Below are 14,978 nucleotides of genomic sequence, written 5' to 3' on the forward strand. Positions count from 1 at the left end.
GATGGAAGAAATTAGAGAGAAACTGTTCTAGAGTGTATATTAGTATTCAACAGTGCAAGCAGGGCAGTCTGGTTCAGTACTCCATGCTTGCAGGACATTTGTACCTGGCTTGACATATGAGAAAGAGAAGCAGCAGAACATGGGACCGAAGCTCTTCCAGTGCAGCTGTACTGCCTGGAGCCCTTCCATACTGGATCCAAGAGCCTGCCCTATATCAACCAGCCCCATCGGAGGACAGGGCTGGGGATAGCGCAGCTGTGCTTCAGGAGCTGCAATGTGGGGCTGCCTGTTGGCCCCATGTGCTGTTCTTTCCCTGTGGTGCTTCCTGGGAGGTCTGGTGGTTCATGGCGCTGCTGGAACTGCAACAGGGAAATGAGTAAAACCCTCAGCCCACTCCCTGCCCTTCCAGGACAGGACTGGTGTGGTGGGGCCAGGGTTGGTACAGCTACTAGAGGAGCTGCTGGTGTTCTGCTTCTTTCCCTGCTACAATTCACCAGAGCTTTCCTGGGAAGCACAATGGGGAAAGAAGCAGAACATGGGGCACTAAGTGTCACCATGCTGGCAGTACCTTCCATGCAGCTGTGCGAGCCCCAGCTGTTCTCCCTCCCCTGTGCTTTCGTTTGGCAGGACTGGCTGCAGTACAAATGGGGGAGACCCTGCAGAAGTGCTGTGTCAGTTTAGATACTGGAGAAACATGGTAATTTTAATTTCTTCTGGGATCATGCCTCTAGTGGGGGTTGGGGGCTACATGAATGAAGTATTTTTAAACACTAAGGAAATTCAGAATATTTAATACACAGTTAACATAGTAAATTTATTTGGCCTGTCAAAAATCCTGTTATTAGTAGATAGCTAGGTTTTAGAATTTTGTTAGTGTTATGAAATTCTGAGGTGAAGTTTAAATGCCAACCTTAATTCTGCCTTGTCTCCTTCTTGCTCCTCACTCTGCATATTAGCTTCCTGAAATGCTCTTATCCTTCCCACACCATCCTGAACTATTTTTTGGTAAATCACAAAATCCCACCAGCTGTTCTGGCCTATCACAGTTGAATTCATTTTAACCAACCATATCATGAGGATGAAATAGTGGGAAGAGAGGATTCTCTTGGCAATAGTTGGAGGGTGTTTGGAGCTATGAGGGTAAGGATTTCAGATCATGTAGCAAATAGGCAAAATCTCTGCCTTATAGGTGAAGGCACAGTAAGGGTCAATATTTTAACTTAATTAAAAATTTACTAGTTTAAATTTTGAACTGTAATGGTCTTCTAACAAAGTCTCAGGTAATGTGAACAAAATTTCAACTCTAAATGTACAAAGTTTTCTTGCTGTGGGAATTGTGCTATCTGTGTTACTGTTGGAGAGTTTGCTTGTATAAAATTGGGCTGATGGACATAAGATAGAGGTGCCATTTCTTAACAGAAGTTTTCTTTGTTTCTCCCCCTCTGAGGCCATGAGTCCATCAAGTCAAAGTTCCCTCTAGCCTTCATTATATTTTTTTAGTTTAATTTCCCCCACTCAGTTCTGTTTTGACTCTTACAAAGCCACTTAATAAAGTGCTTCTGAGATGCTTTAGTAGGCAGGATATGATGACATCATGACTTCTACTAAACTACCCATCTGTATCATTTTAACTTCATTTTCAATAGAAACTGATCTGCAAAATCAAGAGTAGAAGCTTGACTTCGAGTTGTAGAATGGGTAAAGTTTACATATATCAAAAATTGGTTTAATGAAAGTAAGTCTCCCAGAAGCCAATCTTTAGTTACATAAATTTATCCTATCCTTATTAATTACTGAGAACAGTAATTACTATATTAGTTAGTTGATTTTAATCAGAAGCATTCCTAATTCTGGAGTAGCAAATTTTTGAAAAAGAACATTTAGGATTATAATATTTTATAGAAATTTATGATAAGGAGACACTTAATTCTGTTTATACCCATGTTTGATATGTTTTGTGATCAAATAGTCTAATAATCCAAAACCTCGCATTTACTCTTTACTTCTTGTCACTGCTAACATTTTTATACATAAGAAAAATTACTACACAAAATATTGTTAAAGCTAAATTTTATTTTTTTTCCTTTTTCTAACTGTAGAATCAACTTCACACCTTCAATGACGTATGTAATAATGAATCGTTAGTTTCAGACACAGAAACGTAAGTAAGAACATTATTTTGAGTACTTATGTTTAAGCGCACACAACTGTAAGGCTTCTTGTATAAAATTGAGTTAGATTTTAGAGTTTGGACAGTAACACAATTCTGAGATAATTATTAGAAATGTCTTCACAAGAGGCTCCACTCAAACTATTTTTAGATGGAAATCTTCAAAATATTTTCATATGTTTCATATGTTTTCTCCTGGCTGTTTTAAAAGAGAGATTTCAAGGTAATGTGCGAGGCCATACAGAAAAAATACAAATATTGAACTAAAAAATGATTAATACTTAGGAGCATCCCAGTCATTTGTCTTCAAATTCAGTACAAAGACTAATCAATCCTCACACCACTCCTGTATGATGAGATAAGTGTTATCATTTGCATGTTAACAGGTGTAATTACAGACATATAGAAATAATGACTTGCTCAATAGCTAGGATTACAGTTCAGGAGTGTCTGGTTAGTATTCCTATACTTAATCCACCAGTAAGTCATGGTGCCACAGCTGTCTATTTTACTTGAAAGTCTTGTATACTTCAGCTTCACTACAACACAAAGTTATGTATAATTACCTTTTTTTTTCTTTTTTTAAGCTAGCACCCAGGAAAAGTAGCAAAGGTTGCAAAGTTTCATGTTTGGAATTATTTTCTAACGATTTAAATATTTATTATTTCTACACAAATGTAATGGGATCTTTGTATTTCTTTGAAATGTTAATGATCTGTCTTGTGTTTAGGCAAAATTGTATCTTTGGTCACATGGAATTAAAATTGGAAACTGGATTTTTAAAATATTTTGTATATTTAAAATCAGTAGATTAACATTAGATGTTAGTAATGAGACGAGAGAGTGAGACTTTGTGTTACTTTATAGTTGTAAGGATTTTGAGAATAGACTTGCACCTACTAGTGAATTTTACAGTTAAATTCCATGAAATAGTTACATTTTACTTGAGCCACGCTCCTTAAAAATATGTATTTTTTTCCCCTTTCAATATTTGTGTACTTTAAGAATGATGTAAATTCAGGATATTTTCCCTAACAATGAAATCCTGTGTAATAGTAATATAAACCTGATTTCATTATGGATGTACAGTTAGTTTAACTGATATTATATATTGTTATTGTTTTGGTTCCAAGTAATACTCACCCTTGTGCTGTTGCTGAGGCTGAATACATTATGCTGTAGGTCCCACATAAATAACAACTTCAGTGCTTCAAAATCTTTCCTACCGATAGATGGGTAAATATTGCCTCACAACCCTCCTAAATGGAGCATTTTCCCAGCCACATTACAATGATGTTATATTTTGGATTTCAATTTATTTTACTGTGTTCCTGGTTGAAACATGGTATAAAACATTGTTGTTAATTAAAAAATAAAATGTAGTTGTTCTGCTATGCTTTTTTACCCCCTCCCTCTGCACAAAATCAATTACCTGACTACTTCATAAAACAGTTTTGAGATGTCACAGTGATCTATTTGGGTCTTATGATTATACCAGATTTGGTGTAAGCAAACACCCTTGTTGAAATCCTGATTCCATTAAGCTCACTGGAAAGTTTGACATTAACTTCAGTGGTTCCAGGATTGTGCTTTATACAAATTTTCCCAAATATTCTGTTAACATGCTCTGTTTTTGATGTGAAGAAACTTTTTTATTCCAATCTTGAGCTTTTGTTCAGTAGAGGACCATCCACCTTATGTCAGTATGTGTGTGGGCTTTTTGAATTGGACATGAAGGGCACGTCTATATTTGATGGAAGATAGATTGGCTGGCAGTTGATCTTCCAGAATTGGATTTAGTGTGTTTAGTGAAGCCACACTAAATCCAGCGTTGACCCTGCTACTCCTTTCAGTCAAGAGGAGTCAGGGAAGTCTATGGGAGAGTTTCTTCCATCAATCTCCCACTGTGGGGACGGTGCCACAAATCAGTTTGAGATATGTTGACTCCAGCTACGTGATTCTTGTAGCTGGAGATGCTCATCTTAAATTGATCCCTCCCCTCCCCTCCCCCCTGGACCAGTGTATACCTGGCCTAAGTAATTGTCTAATTTTTTTTTCATGTCTTTGCACATTGAGTTAATAGATTAAAACGGGCATGAGTCCGTCTTCTCTTTGTTCATCTCAAAACAATTTTTATTTTAGTATGTTGTAGAAAATACGTTGTAAGAATCATGCTTTTAAAGTGTGGCCATTTCACATCTGCATACCTTATTAATGCAATATTGGCACAAATCCATTGAATTGACTGCATTCTTCCAAAGAGTTACATAGAACCAGATTTCTGTAGTTGTGCACATAAAATGGTCCTATGCGTGTTTGCTTTTCCGTTCCTTGAGAGTGTTGTTTATATTTCTAGAAGCCCTATGGCATGTATAGGCAGAGCTAGTATTATAAGAGCATGTCTGTGTTCTGGTAAATATTACTAAAAATAACTTAAATTCAACTTTGAAACAGTACAGGTCAGGAACAAAGTAATTAGCTAATTCAGAAAAGAGCCTAAGTATAAAATATGGTTTTCAGTCTTAATTTTAAATGGTAGTGTGGTCACATAATCTTTTGACAAGTTTATCCAATTACTTCTCTACACATTAAGAGGCGGTATCCAATGTCTGGCTTGTTGGAAATAGTGTGTACCTGTTTAAGGGCTAAAGAGACAGTGACTGACATTCTGCTGCAGCTGCTAAACATATCAGCAGGGGGATGCTGACACATGCTCACAGGTGACTGGAAGAGGTAGTGGGACAATATACATCCATGTCAGTGCAGGAAAAGCCTTCTTTTACCTGAACCAGCCAGAGTAGCACCCACTTTCTCACCACTGGAAGGATATAAATACTGGATTTTGCCAGGATCAACTATCGACATTAAGATAGTTACTTTTTTCCTTGGATGGTAGTGAGGGCTGGAAAGGAATTTTCCTTCATTTCTGGATTGGCCAAAGAGAAATGTGGGGAGCGGGGGTGCCTGCTCCCAGTGGGTTCAGAGCAGTGTTCTCTGTAAAACGAGCACGTGGGGGGTTGCTCTGGAGAGTCAAGTGCTGCCCAGATGATCAGCAGAGTGTCCACAGCCATCCACAGTGAACTGCATGTGTTTCTGTTAGAGGTGTACGTCTACATTGGCTCTGATGTACATAACACAATTTCACCGGTGGATATGAGAAATTAGAGGTAACATTGATTCAGAGGGGGTTAATTGAAACTAACAGGATATATGACTTAGGGTCTGATGTTACAATTTATTATGTAAATTAGAGGAGGACGTCCAGTGTAGGTATTCCATAAAATTGGATTACACTGATCAGATAAAATGAATTTGTAAAGGATTTACAGGAAGTATTCTTTAAAGGAGTGGAAACAAAGGGGAGAGTTCATAGCTCCTATTTTTGGTATAGCAGAGAGCATCTCCTTTTCTCCTGTGTAGTTAGTCCCTCATTTGAGCAGGGGGGATGGTGAGGTTACAGCAGTGGGTTGGCTGGGGACCAAGATATGTAAGAGGAAGGGCGGATGGAAATTTCGTGGATATATACTGAAATGAATAAATACCTGCACTGTATACTTTTATCTGCAGACTATACAACTCAAGTTGTGGGCTGTTTAAACCACATCCGGTGTCTGCTGTCCCTCTTCTAGCATAACGGGACAATCATTCTTTTTGACATTACAGAAATCCTTTCTTTTCTTGGGGAACTGAATAGATTATACTTATTACAGACCTGCTTTTCTCCTTCCCAGCAGATGCTCTTGACTCTTATTGGGATCTTTACCAATTTTAAACTCACTCCTTTTCAACACACACAGCTGGAAATGCATTTGGGTGTTTTTTTTTTTTTTTTTTTTTACTTCCAGGTGTTAATGACTTGATCCAGCAACATGCTGAGTACCCTTAACTCCTTTTGAAGTAAATTAGTAAATTAGTGTTTAAGGTGTTCAGCGCTTTGCAGGAGCTACTTACCCTAAGAGACCACTAAAATTATTTTCTTCCACAATTCCTTCCATCCCTCTTTCTTCTAACAGTTTTTTGGTAGTGCATCTGAAGTAAATTCGTAACTGCTTAGCAAATTGACAAGTCCTTGAACACTAAAGAACTGTGAAAGATGGATATTCTGGGAACACTGGATAAAATGTACAGTGTCATACCCCACAGCTATTTACTGATTTGTAATTTATCGTGGCTTGCAGACATGTGGTCTGAAGAAGTGAATCTGTCTCATGAAAGCTCATCACCTAATAAATTATTTTGTCAGTCTTTAAAGTGTTACATGACTGCTTTTTTGTTTTGTTAGAATACAGACTAACATGGCTACCTCTCTGTTATGATGTTATCACATGTATATTTAGAAAGAAATTTGGGAGGCTGCTGTCAACACCAGGATTGAGATAAAAGGTGTTGCCTCTTTCTCATCTCCTAATGGGTTGAATACTCTGCGGTCTCAGGGTCCCTGGAACTAGGGAGCTCTTTTGGTTTCAATAGTTTGTTTCAGAGGATTTGGAATTACTCATCTGTGAGGTGTCTGTGGTTTTGGATATGATTCATCATTAGCAAGGATATTAAGCAACAGCTAAAAAGCATTGTAGACAAAATTGTCTTCCCAAGTTGAAGCTTTTTTTTTAAAAAAAGAAAAATACATTTATCATACTAAGAAAACAGTCAGACTTGTTTCCCAGTGCACTTTTATTTGGAGAGCATACATTAGTCTTGGAAGCTCTTGATAACAAGCTAATTCTTAAATTTTTCTACAAATTATAAGGGCTGCAAAAGAATCTAGCACTTAGGATGCAATACTAGGGAATAATCAGTAGTAATCTCTGGGAAGACCTCCATTCCCCTGGACAGCACAGTGGTATTATGCAGTATATGTGACTGGAAACTGTAGTCTGATAGGCCATTTCTGCACAGGCCACTTCCTTTGGAAGTGGCATGCTAATACACAGAGCGAAAAATGCTAATGAGGTGCAGATGCAAATTCCCCGCACCTGATTAGCATAATGCCATGTGATTTGGAGTCCGGAAGACTGTTCTTCCGGACTCCAAAACGCCATGTAGAAGCGTGGCCGCTGGGGAGGGGCTTCCGGAAGGAAGTCCTTCTTCTGGAGGCCCCTTCTTCCCAAAAATTTTTGGGAAGAAGGGGCCTCCAGAAGAAGGACTTCCTTCCGGAAGCCCCTCTGCCCCCACCCCAGCGGCCATGCTTCTACACAGCGTTTTGGAGTCTGGAAGAACGGTCTTACGGACTCCAAATCACGTGACATTATGCTAATGAGGCATGGGGAATTTGCATCCGCACCTCATTAACATCTTTTGCTCCCTGTATTAGCATGCCACTTCCTGTGTAGAAACGGCCGTAGTGATGAGGAGGTGGGAAGGGGAAGGTGTGAACTGATCACCAAGTCCATTCAGTAATGTTCTATGCTGGCTTTTATGGGGAACGTAAAGCATAAAACCCCTTTCTTCCATGATGCAGAATAAAGCAGGAACTTCTTATGTTAATTTCAATTCTTCTTTCTCTTGCATTCTTGCTCAGTTCCCACAAATATGTTTTTTTTCTTATTCAGCTTCATAGTGAGCAGAATGCCTAGTGCTGGTCCCAGGGAATGATAGCCATTTCATTTAAAAGTAACAGCAGTCAAGTAGTCTTTGAAGTACTACTTGAGTGCTTGTTTATTTCATTTTAAAGTTCATCTCTTTGGGGAGAAAGGTGGTGGGGGAGGGAGGAGATATCCTGGAAATTCTTGACCAGGATACAAGTGACAAGAAAGCCTCTTTAGTGGAAAACAAAAACTAGTATTCTATCTTTCACAGGCATCAGATTTATTTTTGTCACTCAAGTAAATCCAGAGTCAGATGTGATGTCAATTTGGACTTCAAGAGCTGAGTCTAACAACCAAACTCACCAAGAAGACAAAGGATTTTTGTCTTTTGAAGAACAAATGCACCCTTTCACCATGATAATTCACAACCTATGACACCTAAAAATAGGTTGCTGATTATAGTGGAGACAGTTGGTGGGGTACTTCACAGAATTTAATGGAACTTTTCCAGAGGGAAGTTTCTGACCTTGTTTATTCCTCAGAATAACCAACATGCAAAGCATGATTCTTGATGCTCTACCACCTCATAAACATTCAGCCAAAAGGGCCAGTGTCAGAAAAAAATCAAGCTGTAGTGTGTTCTTTTTTCTTAATTACATCTAGTAAATCTAGCAGTGTTTGTCTAGCATGAATTTTATAGCTGTGTGGATTTAATTTATTAATTATTTAAATAATAAGACATGAAACCTTGATTTAAATAGTCAGTTTTAACCTCATTTTGCATTTGTAGTTTTCATTTATTATTTTGAAGAGAGATTGATACTCCTAGGTTGATAGTCCTAGGTAACCATTAAAGCGTATTGATTTGCAATAAAATATAGCGTTAAACTAAATATGAGTTCTTCTTTTTGCTGGCCAGGATGTACTACAAATCTGCAAGTATCTTCATCTGCAGATTAGAATGCAGATATCCACAATTCAGTTTTTGAGATACAGTTGTGGATGCAAATTTTGTATTTAGAACCCTGCAGATTTACTGGTATCTGCCTCTGTGGATGCAGCTACCCCCAGGTCATTTTTATGCATGTGGATGCAAATTTTGAGTTTATGTAGTACTCTAACTGTATGGTTCTTCTTGGAGTGCTTGCTCGGATATGCCCAAGTTAAGCTTGTGCACATTGTGTGCACAATTGTTGGAAAGTTCTACCTTAGCTGTTACCTGTTGGGTTGGCTCTGGAGATCCCTGGAGTGGTACTGGTTTGGAGCCTTGTATGTGATGACCCTACCTACCCCTCAATTTCTTCTTACTGCTTGTGTGGGCTGTTGGAACTGTTGCTGAATACTTGTTACTATGCCATATCTTCCCTGCTCCTTTTTGTGTAAATAACTGTAAATAGTTCTTGATCATAGCCATTGTTTTGCAATAAGTATTAAGGCGTTAGCGGGTGGGGAAGGGTCTCCCTTTTCCTCCGATGTCTCTTTCAGAGGATTGGGGCATGAAAATGTCCCAGGTTTTAAGCAGCATAGCTCCTCTTGAAGTCCATGTCAATGAGTGACCCCTGTGACTCCTGTATTTGTTGTTTGGTGGAAGTTCATCAAACTAATCAGTGCTGAATCTGCAGGGTTTTCAAGCCCTGGACTCATAAGGAGCATGACTCTCAGCTCTGTAAACTGCTCTTGGAGTCAGCACTTCGGCCTCCACAGCAAGGCTCCGCATTTGGTTCTGCAGTGTGCAGTGTGCCATCCTCTAGTTTGAGTTCAATGCCAAAAAAGGACTTGTCTCGGCACTGGCATTCCCCAGAGCCTCCAGTAGGATGCTACTCTTGCTCTCTGGTGCGTGCCTTCAAGATGCCCCAGTTGTTGGCACCTGCTAAGTTGACCCCAATGTCTTCAGTGCAGGCAGCATGTGACCTCCTTGGGGCCCATGACCCTGATGCCCCAGAATCCTGCACACTGAGCTCAGCCACCCTGGACTTGCCAAGAGGAAAACTGGTGCTGGCTGGCCCTTCGTCAATGCCTGACACATTGATAGTGTGAAGACTTAATGAAATGATGCAATCCTGGGTGCAGACTGAGGCTTTTGCCCCTCAATGCATGTCCAGGGGCAAGCCTGCTCTCATGGTTGCACCTGTTCTGGCCCGAATGCCTAGCTGTTTGGAGTCCTGGAACCTCTCTGAGTCTAGACCTGACCCCTTTCATCACTGTTGGTCTGACTCACAGAACCGGTTGCATTCGCGGCTTCAGCTTCCATCCCACTCTATGAATGGTCACTCCTGTTTGAGGGTCTCCACGGTGGATGGCTCTTATTACAGCTCTTCAGCATGCTGCGACCACTGCAGCGATGCTTGGCGTGGTGTGTCTCAAGGCCTGTTTCCATCATGATGCCATTCCAGTTTGGGCTCTCCTGCTCATCATCTTGGTCCCAGAATCCAATCACCTTGGCTCCAGCCAACAGTAGACTTGGCTGTGCCTGAGCATTGCTTTCGCTCTGTCAGGACATCCCGCTCTCTGTGCTGGTCTGGTTCCATGCTGGGTTCCCCACAGACCTGTCTCAGCATTCATCTTCTGCAGCACACTGGACTTCGCCTCCTCAGTGCTCACTCTCGATATGCTGATTCTGTTCCCAGCGCAGGTCTTCGTCTAGATGCCAGTCCCAATCTTGACGAAGGTCCCCATCTTGGCACCAGTCCACCTCTCAGTGCCAGTCCCCATCTCGCCACTGTTCCCACTCTCAATTTCAGTCCAGCTCTCCACGCCATGTTTCCTCTCAGCACCATTCCAGCCCTTGATACCACTCAGTGTCTTGGCCCCAGACAGGCACTTAGATTGTAACCATTGCCTTGGAGAGGCTTACACTCCTCAGAAATGCCTCCCCTCCAACCCTCTTTGTTAGAGCCTTACTGCGAGAGATAGAAAAGATAGGTCACTGCAACTGAAAACGCTTCTTCTTGATAAATCTCTTGAACCGATGCCAGAGACGCAGTTTAAAGGGGACAGCGTCCCCTCTGTCAGAGTCTTGACTGCCTCTTCACTGGGGACTAAGGTGAAGAGTAAGCCTTCCCCATTGTACGCCCTGCTTAGGGTGAGCACAGGAGATGAATCAGGTACACAGAAGCCCAAGCCCGCCTCTGGCTCTAACTTCAAAAGCTGCACCTCAGGTAAAGTGGCTTCAACCCTTGAGGAGCTGGCACTGCTGAAAGATGGTGTGTGGTCATCACCCGTGCTGGCAGATCAAGTGGCAGCTGCCATGCCGAGTACAGACTGGCAAAGGCTGAAATGGAGCCGTTGCTGATGCTGGAGGAATGTGTGGTGCTACGTTCTCTCCCACCACTGGGGGAGCAGCATCAAACTCCGGTGCAGCACCAGGTCTCACTGGCAACACTGCAGAAAGCCAGGGCTAAAACTAACACAATTCTCTCAGGGAACCATAGCCCACATTTGCTAACTAGATCACCACGGGGGTACCATGCACCATTCGCTAGTCCACCCTACCACCGCAGAGGTAATGTGAGTGGCTGTCATCCTTATTACAAGGCACCAAGGAATCAATCACCTAGCTCCCATTACTCTGCAGTGTACAGAGATTGCTCATCCAGAGTGTTTAGTTAATTTCCAAAAGCCCTCACATTACCATACCCTTCTAGGGCTAGTAGATATTATGACTGTAGAAGTGCCTCTTGTCACAACACGCTCTAGACCTCAATCACATTGATCGTTCTTTCGCTACAGCCGTCCCAGCACCCTCCACTGTGCCACAATACCAACCATCTCCTATCTTGTCTGTCTCCTTGCACAATGGAAAAGACATAGAACAGAACAATCTGCTAGATTTTTCTCAAGTTACACCTTTCTTCTGACTTGCCAGTGGTTCAATCTGCGATGTCTCACCCATTAACCAGTCTTCTGATGATCTGAAACAATTCTGAGATCTGTTTGAGAGTGGTAGTCAGCCAGGAGATTATCTTAACAGAAATACCAGGGAAGCAACATAAGCTTGTAAAAAATTTACAACCTGCAACGACCAGAGTAGCCCTGTCACTTGATAAGGCTAAAATGGAGGCAGCACATGAAGTCTGGCAAAACCCTGCCACGGTTACACCCACCAGTAAATGGGCTGAGAGAAAATATTTTGTTCTGGCAAAGGGCATGGGCTTTCTATTCTTTAATCCACAACCACATTCTCTAGTGGTAGATGTTGCCAACCAGAGAGCAAAATTATCACTGTACAGAAGTACCCCTTTTGACAGGAGCACAAGAGCCTAGAGCTATTTGGTAGAAGGATCTCTTCATCTTCTACACTCCAATGACGCATAGCTAATTATTCAGCACTTTTAGCCAGTCACGATTTTGACACTCTAAAATTTCTCAGATTCTCATATTTCTGATGCCAAGGTACCTATCCTCAAGTCTATAGTTCAGGAAGGGCACACTACATCAGAAATAGCATTGGAGATGGCATTAGACTCGGCTGATACAGCAGCCATAGCCATAGCCACAGCCATCGTTATGAAGAGATCCTCATGGCTAGAGGCAGCAGGTGTTCCGAAAGAACTCCAGACTAAAATGGAAGATTTACCCTTTGCAACAAACACAGTTGAAGTCTTACATTCCAGCAAGGACCCACAAACTACTTTACGCACTTTGGGAATGTACACCCTTCCATTCCACAAAATCACAGATGCAAGGAATCACAAAACAGTCCTATAAATCATATAAATACAGAGGCCAAGAAATCAGAGGCGCAAAGCCCCAAATAACTGTTCGGTGCTTCTACCTATCTCAAAACAGCAGTTCAGAAGTTTTGGTTGAGGGCTCATTGAACCTCCCAAACTCTCCAGTGCACAACTCTCAAATATTCCACCACCGTCTACGCCCCTTTTAACCACCAGTGCATAGAATCATAGAATACTAGGACTGGAAGGAACCTTGAGAGGTCATCAAGTCCATCCTCCTACCCTCATGGCAGGGCCAAGTACTGTCTACGTCATCCCTGATAGACAATTATCTAACCTGTTCTTAAATATCTGCAGAGAAGGGTATTCTACAACTTCTCTAGGCAATTTTATTCCAGTGTTTGACCACCCTGACAGTTAGGAACTTTTTCCTAATGTCCAACCTAATAACCACGGACTGATGGATGTTAGATATTATCAGTCAGGGATGTACTATCCCTCTACACGCTCTTTGTACAAAAACAAAATAAGAATCATACGTACACAGTAAAGCAACTATTTCGCTTCCAGCATGTCGCTGCTTAATTTCTGTGATTTTTTTCCTATGCATCTTGCTTATACCATGCATACGGTGATATTAGATAGGGCACCTGCTGCTGTTCCAGCTGTGAGCTCTGCAACCTGTAAACAATCTAAGAGCATAAAGGCAGATGCTAACAGGAAGCCCCCCTCACCCAGAAGGCAATCCCACAACTCCAAGCCACTTCTATTCCCTGTGAGGGCTCCAGACAAGAGCTTGCTGGGTCTGGTATCACCTAACATAACATAAGAATGGCCATACTGGGTCAGACCAAATGTCAGTATACTGTCTGCCAACAGCAGCCAATGCCAGTGTCACAGAGGGCGTGAACCAAACAGGTAACAGTCTCTCTCCTGCCATCCATCTCCAGCCTCTGACAAACAGAGGCTAGTGACACTGTTCGTTACCCATCCTGGCTAATAGCCATTAATGGACCTAATCTCCATAAATTTATCTAGCTCTCTTTTAAACCTTGTTATAGTCCTAGTTTTCAGAGCCTCCTCTGGCAAGGAGTTCCTCAAGTTGACTGTGCGCTGTGTGAAGAAGAATTATCTTTTCTTTGTTTTAAACCTGCTGCCCATTAATTTCATTTGGTGTTCCCTAGGTCTTATATTATGGGAACAAATAAATAATGGGGTACTGCAGTCAGTAGGAAAAAGGCAGGTGTAAATAATGGGCAATTTGATCATTAGAAACATAGATAGCTGGGTTTGCGCATCCCAAAGATCGTAAGACCTGGTTTCAATGCGCAGTGTGGCTCAATAACCTAAAACTGTGGCATCGCTGACATAAACACTGTGCCCTGCCACTGGCAAAAACCAGGTCTAACAAAGTTCCGTGCTTGACCCCTTCAGCATGTGCACCTATCCCACTGCATGGCAAGGTAAAGGTTTCAGAGCTGCAGTATTGCAAATGTCTGGCGAATATTGACCTTCAGGACATGTATTTCCATCTGCCCATCCAGCCCACACACAGGAAGTACTGCAGTAGTGGCTACTACTTATGCTTGGCTACAATTTTGCTGCCTTCAACGCTTGCTGGCTTCAGTATATATCTCTGCCAGACATCACACATACAGGAAGGTGATGGTACCTCGGAAGGTAATTGAGTCTCTACTCTGGTGGACCCAAGAACGAAACATTCTAGTAGGGTTCCCATTTCACCATGCTCAACCAGCTCATCAAATTACAAGAGCTCCTTTGCATCTTGTCTGGGGAGCACATTGCCAGCAACATCATATCCAAAGTTGGTGGACCAAGGATGAACACAGACTACATATCAACATTCTCAAGATACGAGCGGTTTTCAGTGCTTGCAAACGCTTTCTACTGCACATTCAAAAAAAAAAAGCGACCATATATATCCTCGTAGACAATACCATGACAGTGTTTTCTATCAATCATCAAGGAGGGGCCTGGTCACAATCATTTTGTGAAGAGATCATAAAACTATGGAACTGGTGTGTTGGACACAACTTCGTCCTCATGGCATCATACCTGCCAAGCATGATCGGTACGTTCACAGACTCTCTTGAGTCATCATTTCTCCTTCGTCAGTGAATTGGAGTTCTAGTACAAAGTGACCCAACGCCTTTTTCAGATGTGGGGCCATCCTGTCTTAAATCTCTTTGCAACACCAGAAAATTCGAAATGCAGCTGGTATTGTTCAAGACCAGGCAAAGGCCACAAATCTCTGGGAGATGTCTTTCTTCTCTGCTGGAATACTCACCTCCTGTATGCCTTTCCACCTGCTCCTGTGATTGCCAGAGTCGTCAGGAAAATCCGGACAGATGGAGCACAAATTATTCTCATTGCTCCAGCATGGCTCAGACAGATCTGGTTTCCTTTACTCTCTCACCTATCTCATTGTCTTCCTTACCTGCTGTCTGCACTTCCTCTCTCGGAGCAAAGGCTCCATGCTTCACCCCAGCCCACATACTTTCTATCTGATGGTCTGTTTTTTGTGTGGCTACCAGGGGATGCACACCACTACTCCCAGCAAGTGAGAGATGTGCTGTTACAGAGCAGACG

At 41.9% G+C, this 14,978-nt stretch overlaps 1 protein-coding gene across 4 annotated transcripts in view; it reads left to right on the forward strand.

The window, feature by feature from the left end:
* Positions 1–14,978, forward strand: part of USP34 (ubiquitin specific peptidase 34) — a 344,835-nt gene that overhangs the window by 101,025 nt on the left and 228,832 nt on the right. For all 4 annotated transcript variants that reach the window (XM_074989455.1, XM_074989457.1, XM_074989456.1 and 1 more), the window contains exon 8: positions 2,100–2,161. In XM_074989455.1, coding sequence (XP_074845556.1) covers positions 2,100–2,161 — 62 coding nt within the window. The remainder of the gene's footprint in view (positions 1–2,099; positions 2,162–14,978) is intronic.

Source organism: Carettochelys insculpta, chromosome 3 (assembly GCF_033958435.1).
Source record: "Carettochelys insculpta isolate YL-2023 chromosome 3, ASM3395843v1, whole genome shotgun sequence".
Lineage (NCBI taxonomy): Eukaryota > Metazoa > Chordata > Testudines > Carettochelyidae > Carettochelys > Carettochelys insculpta.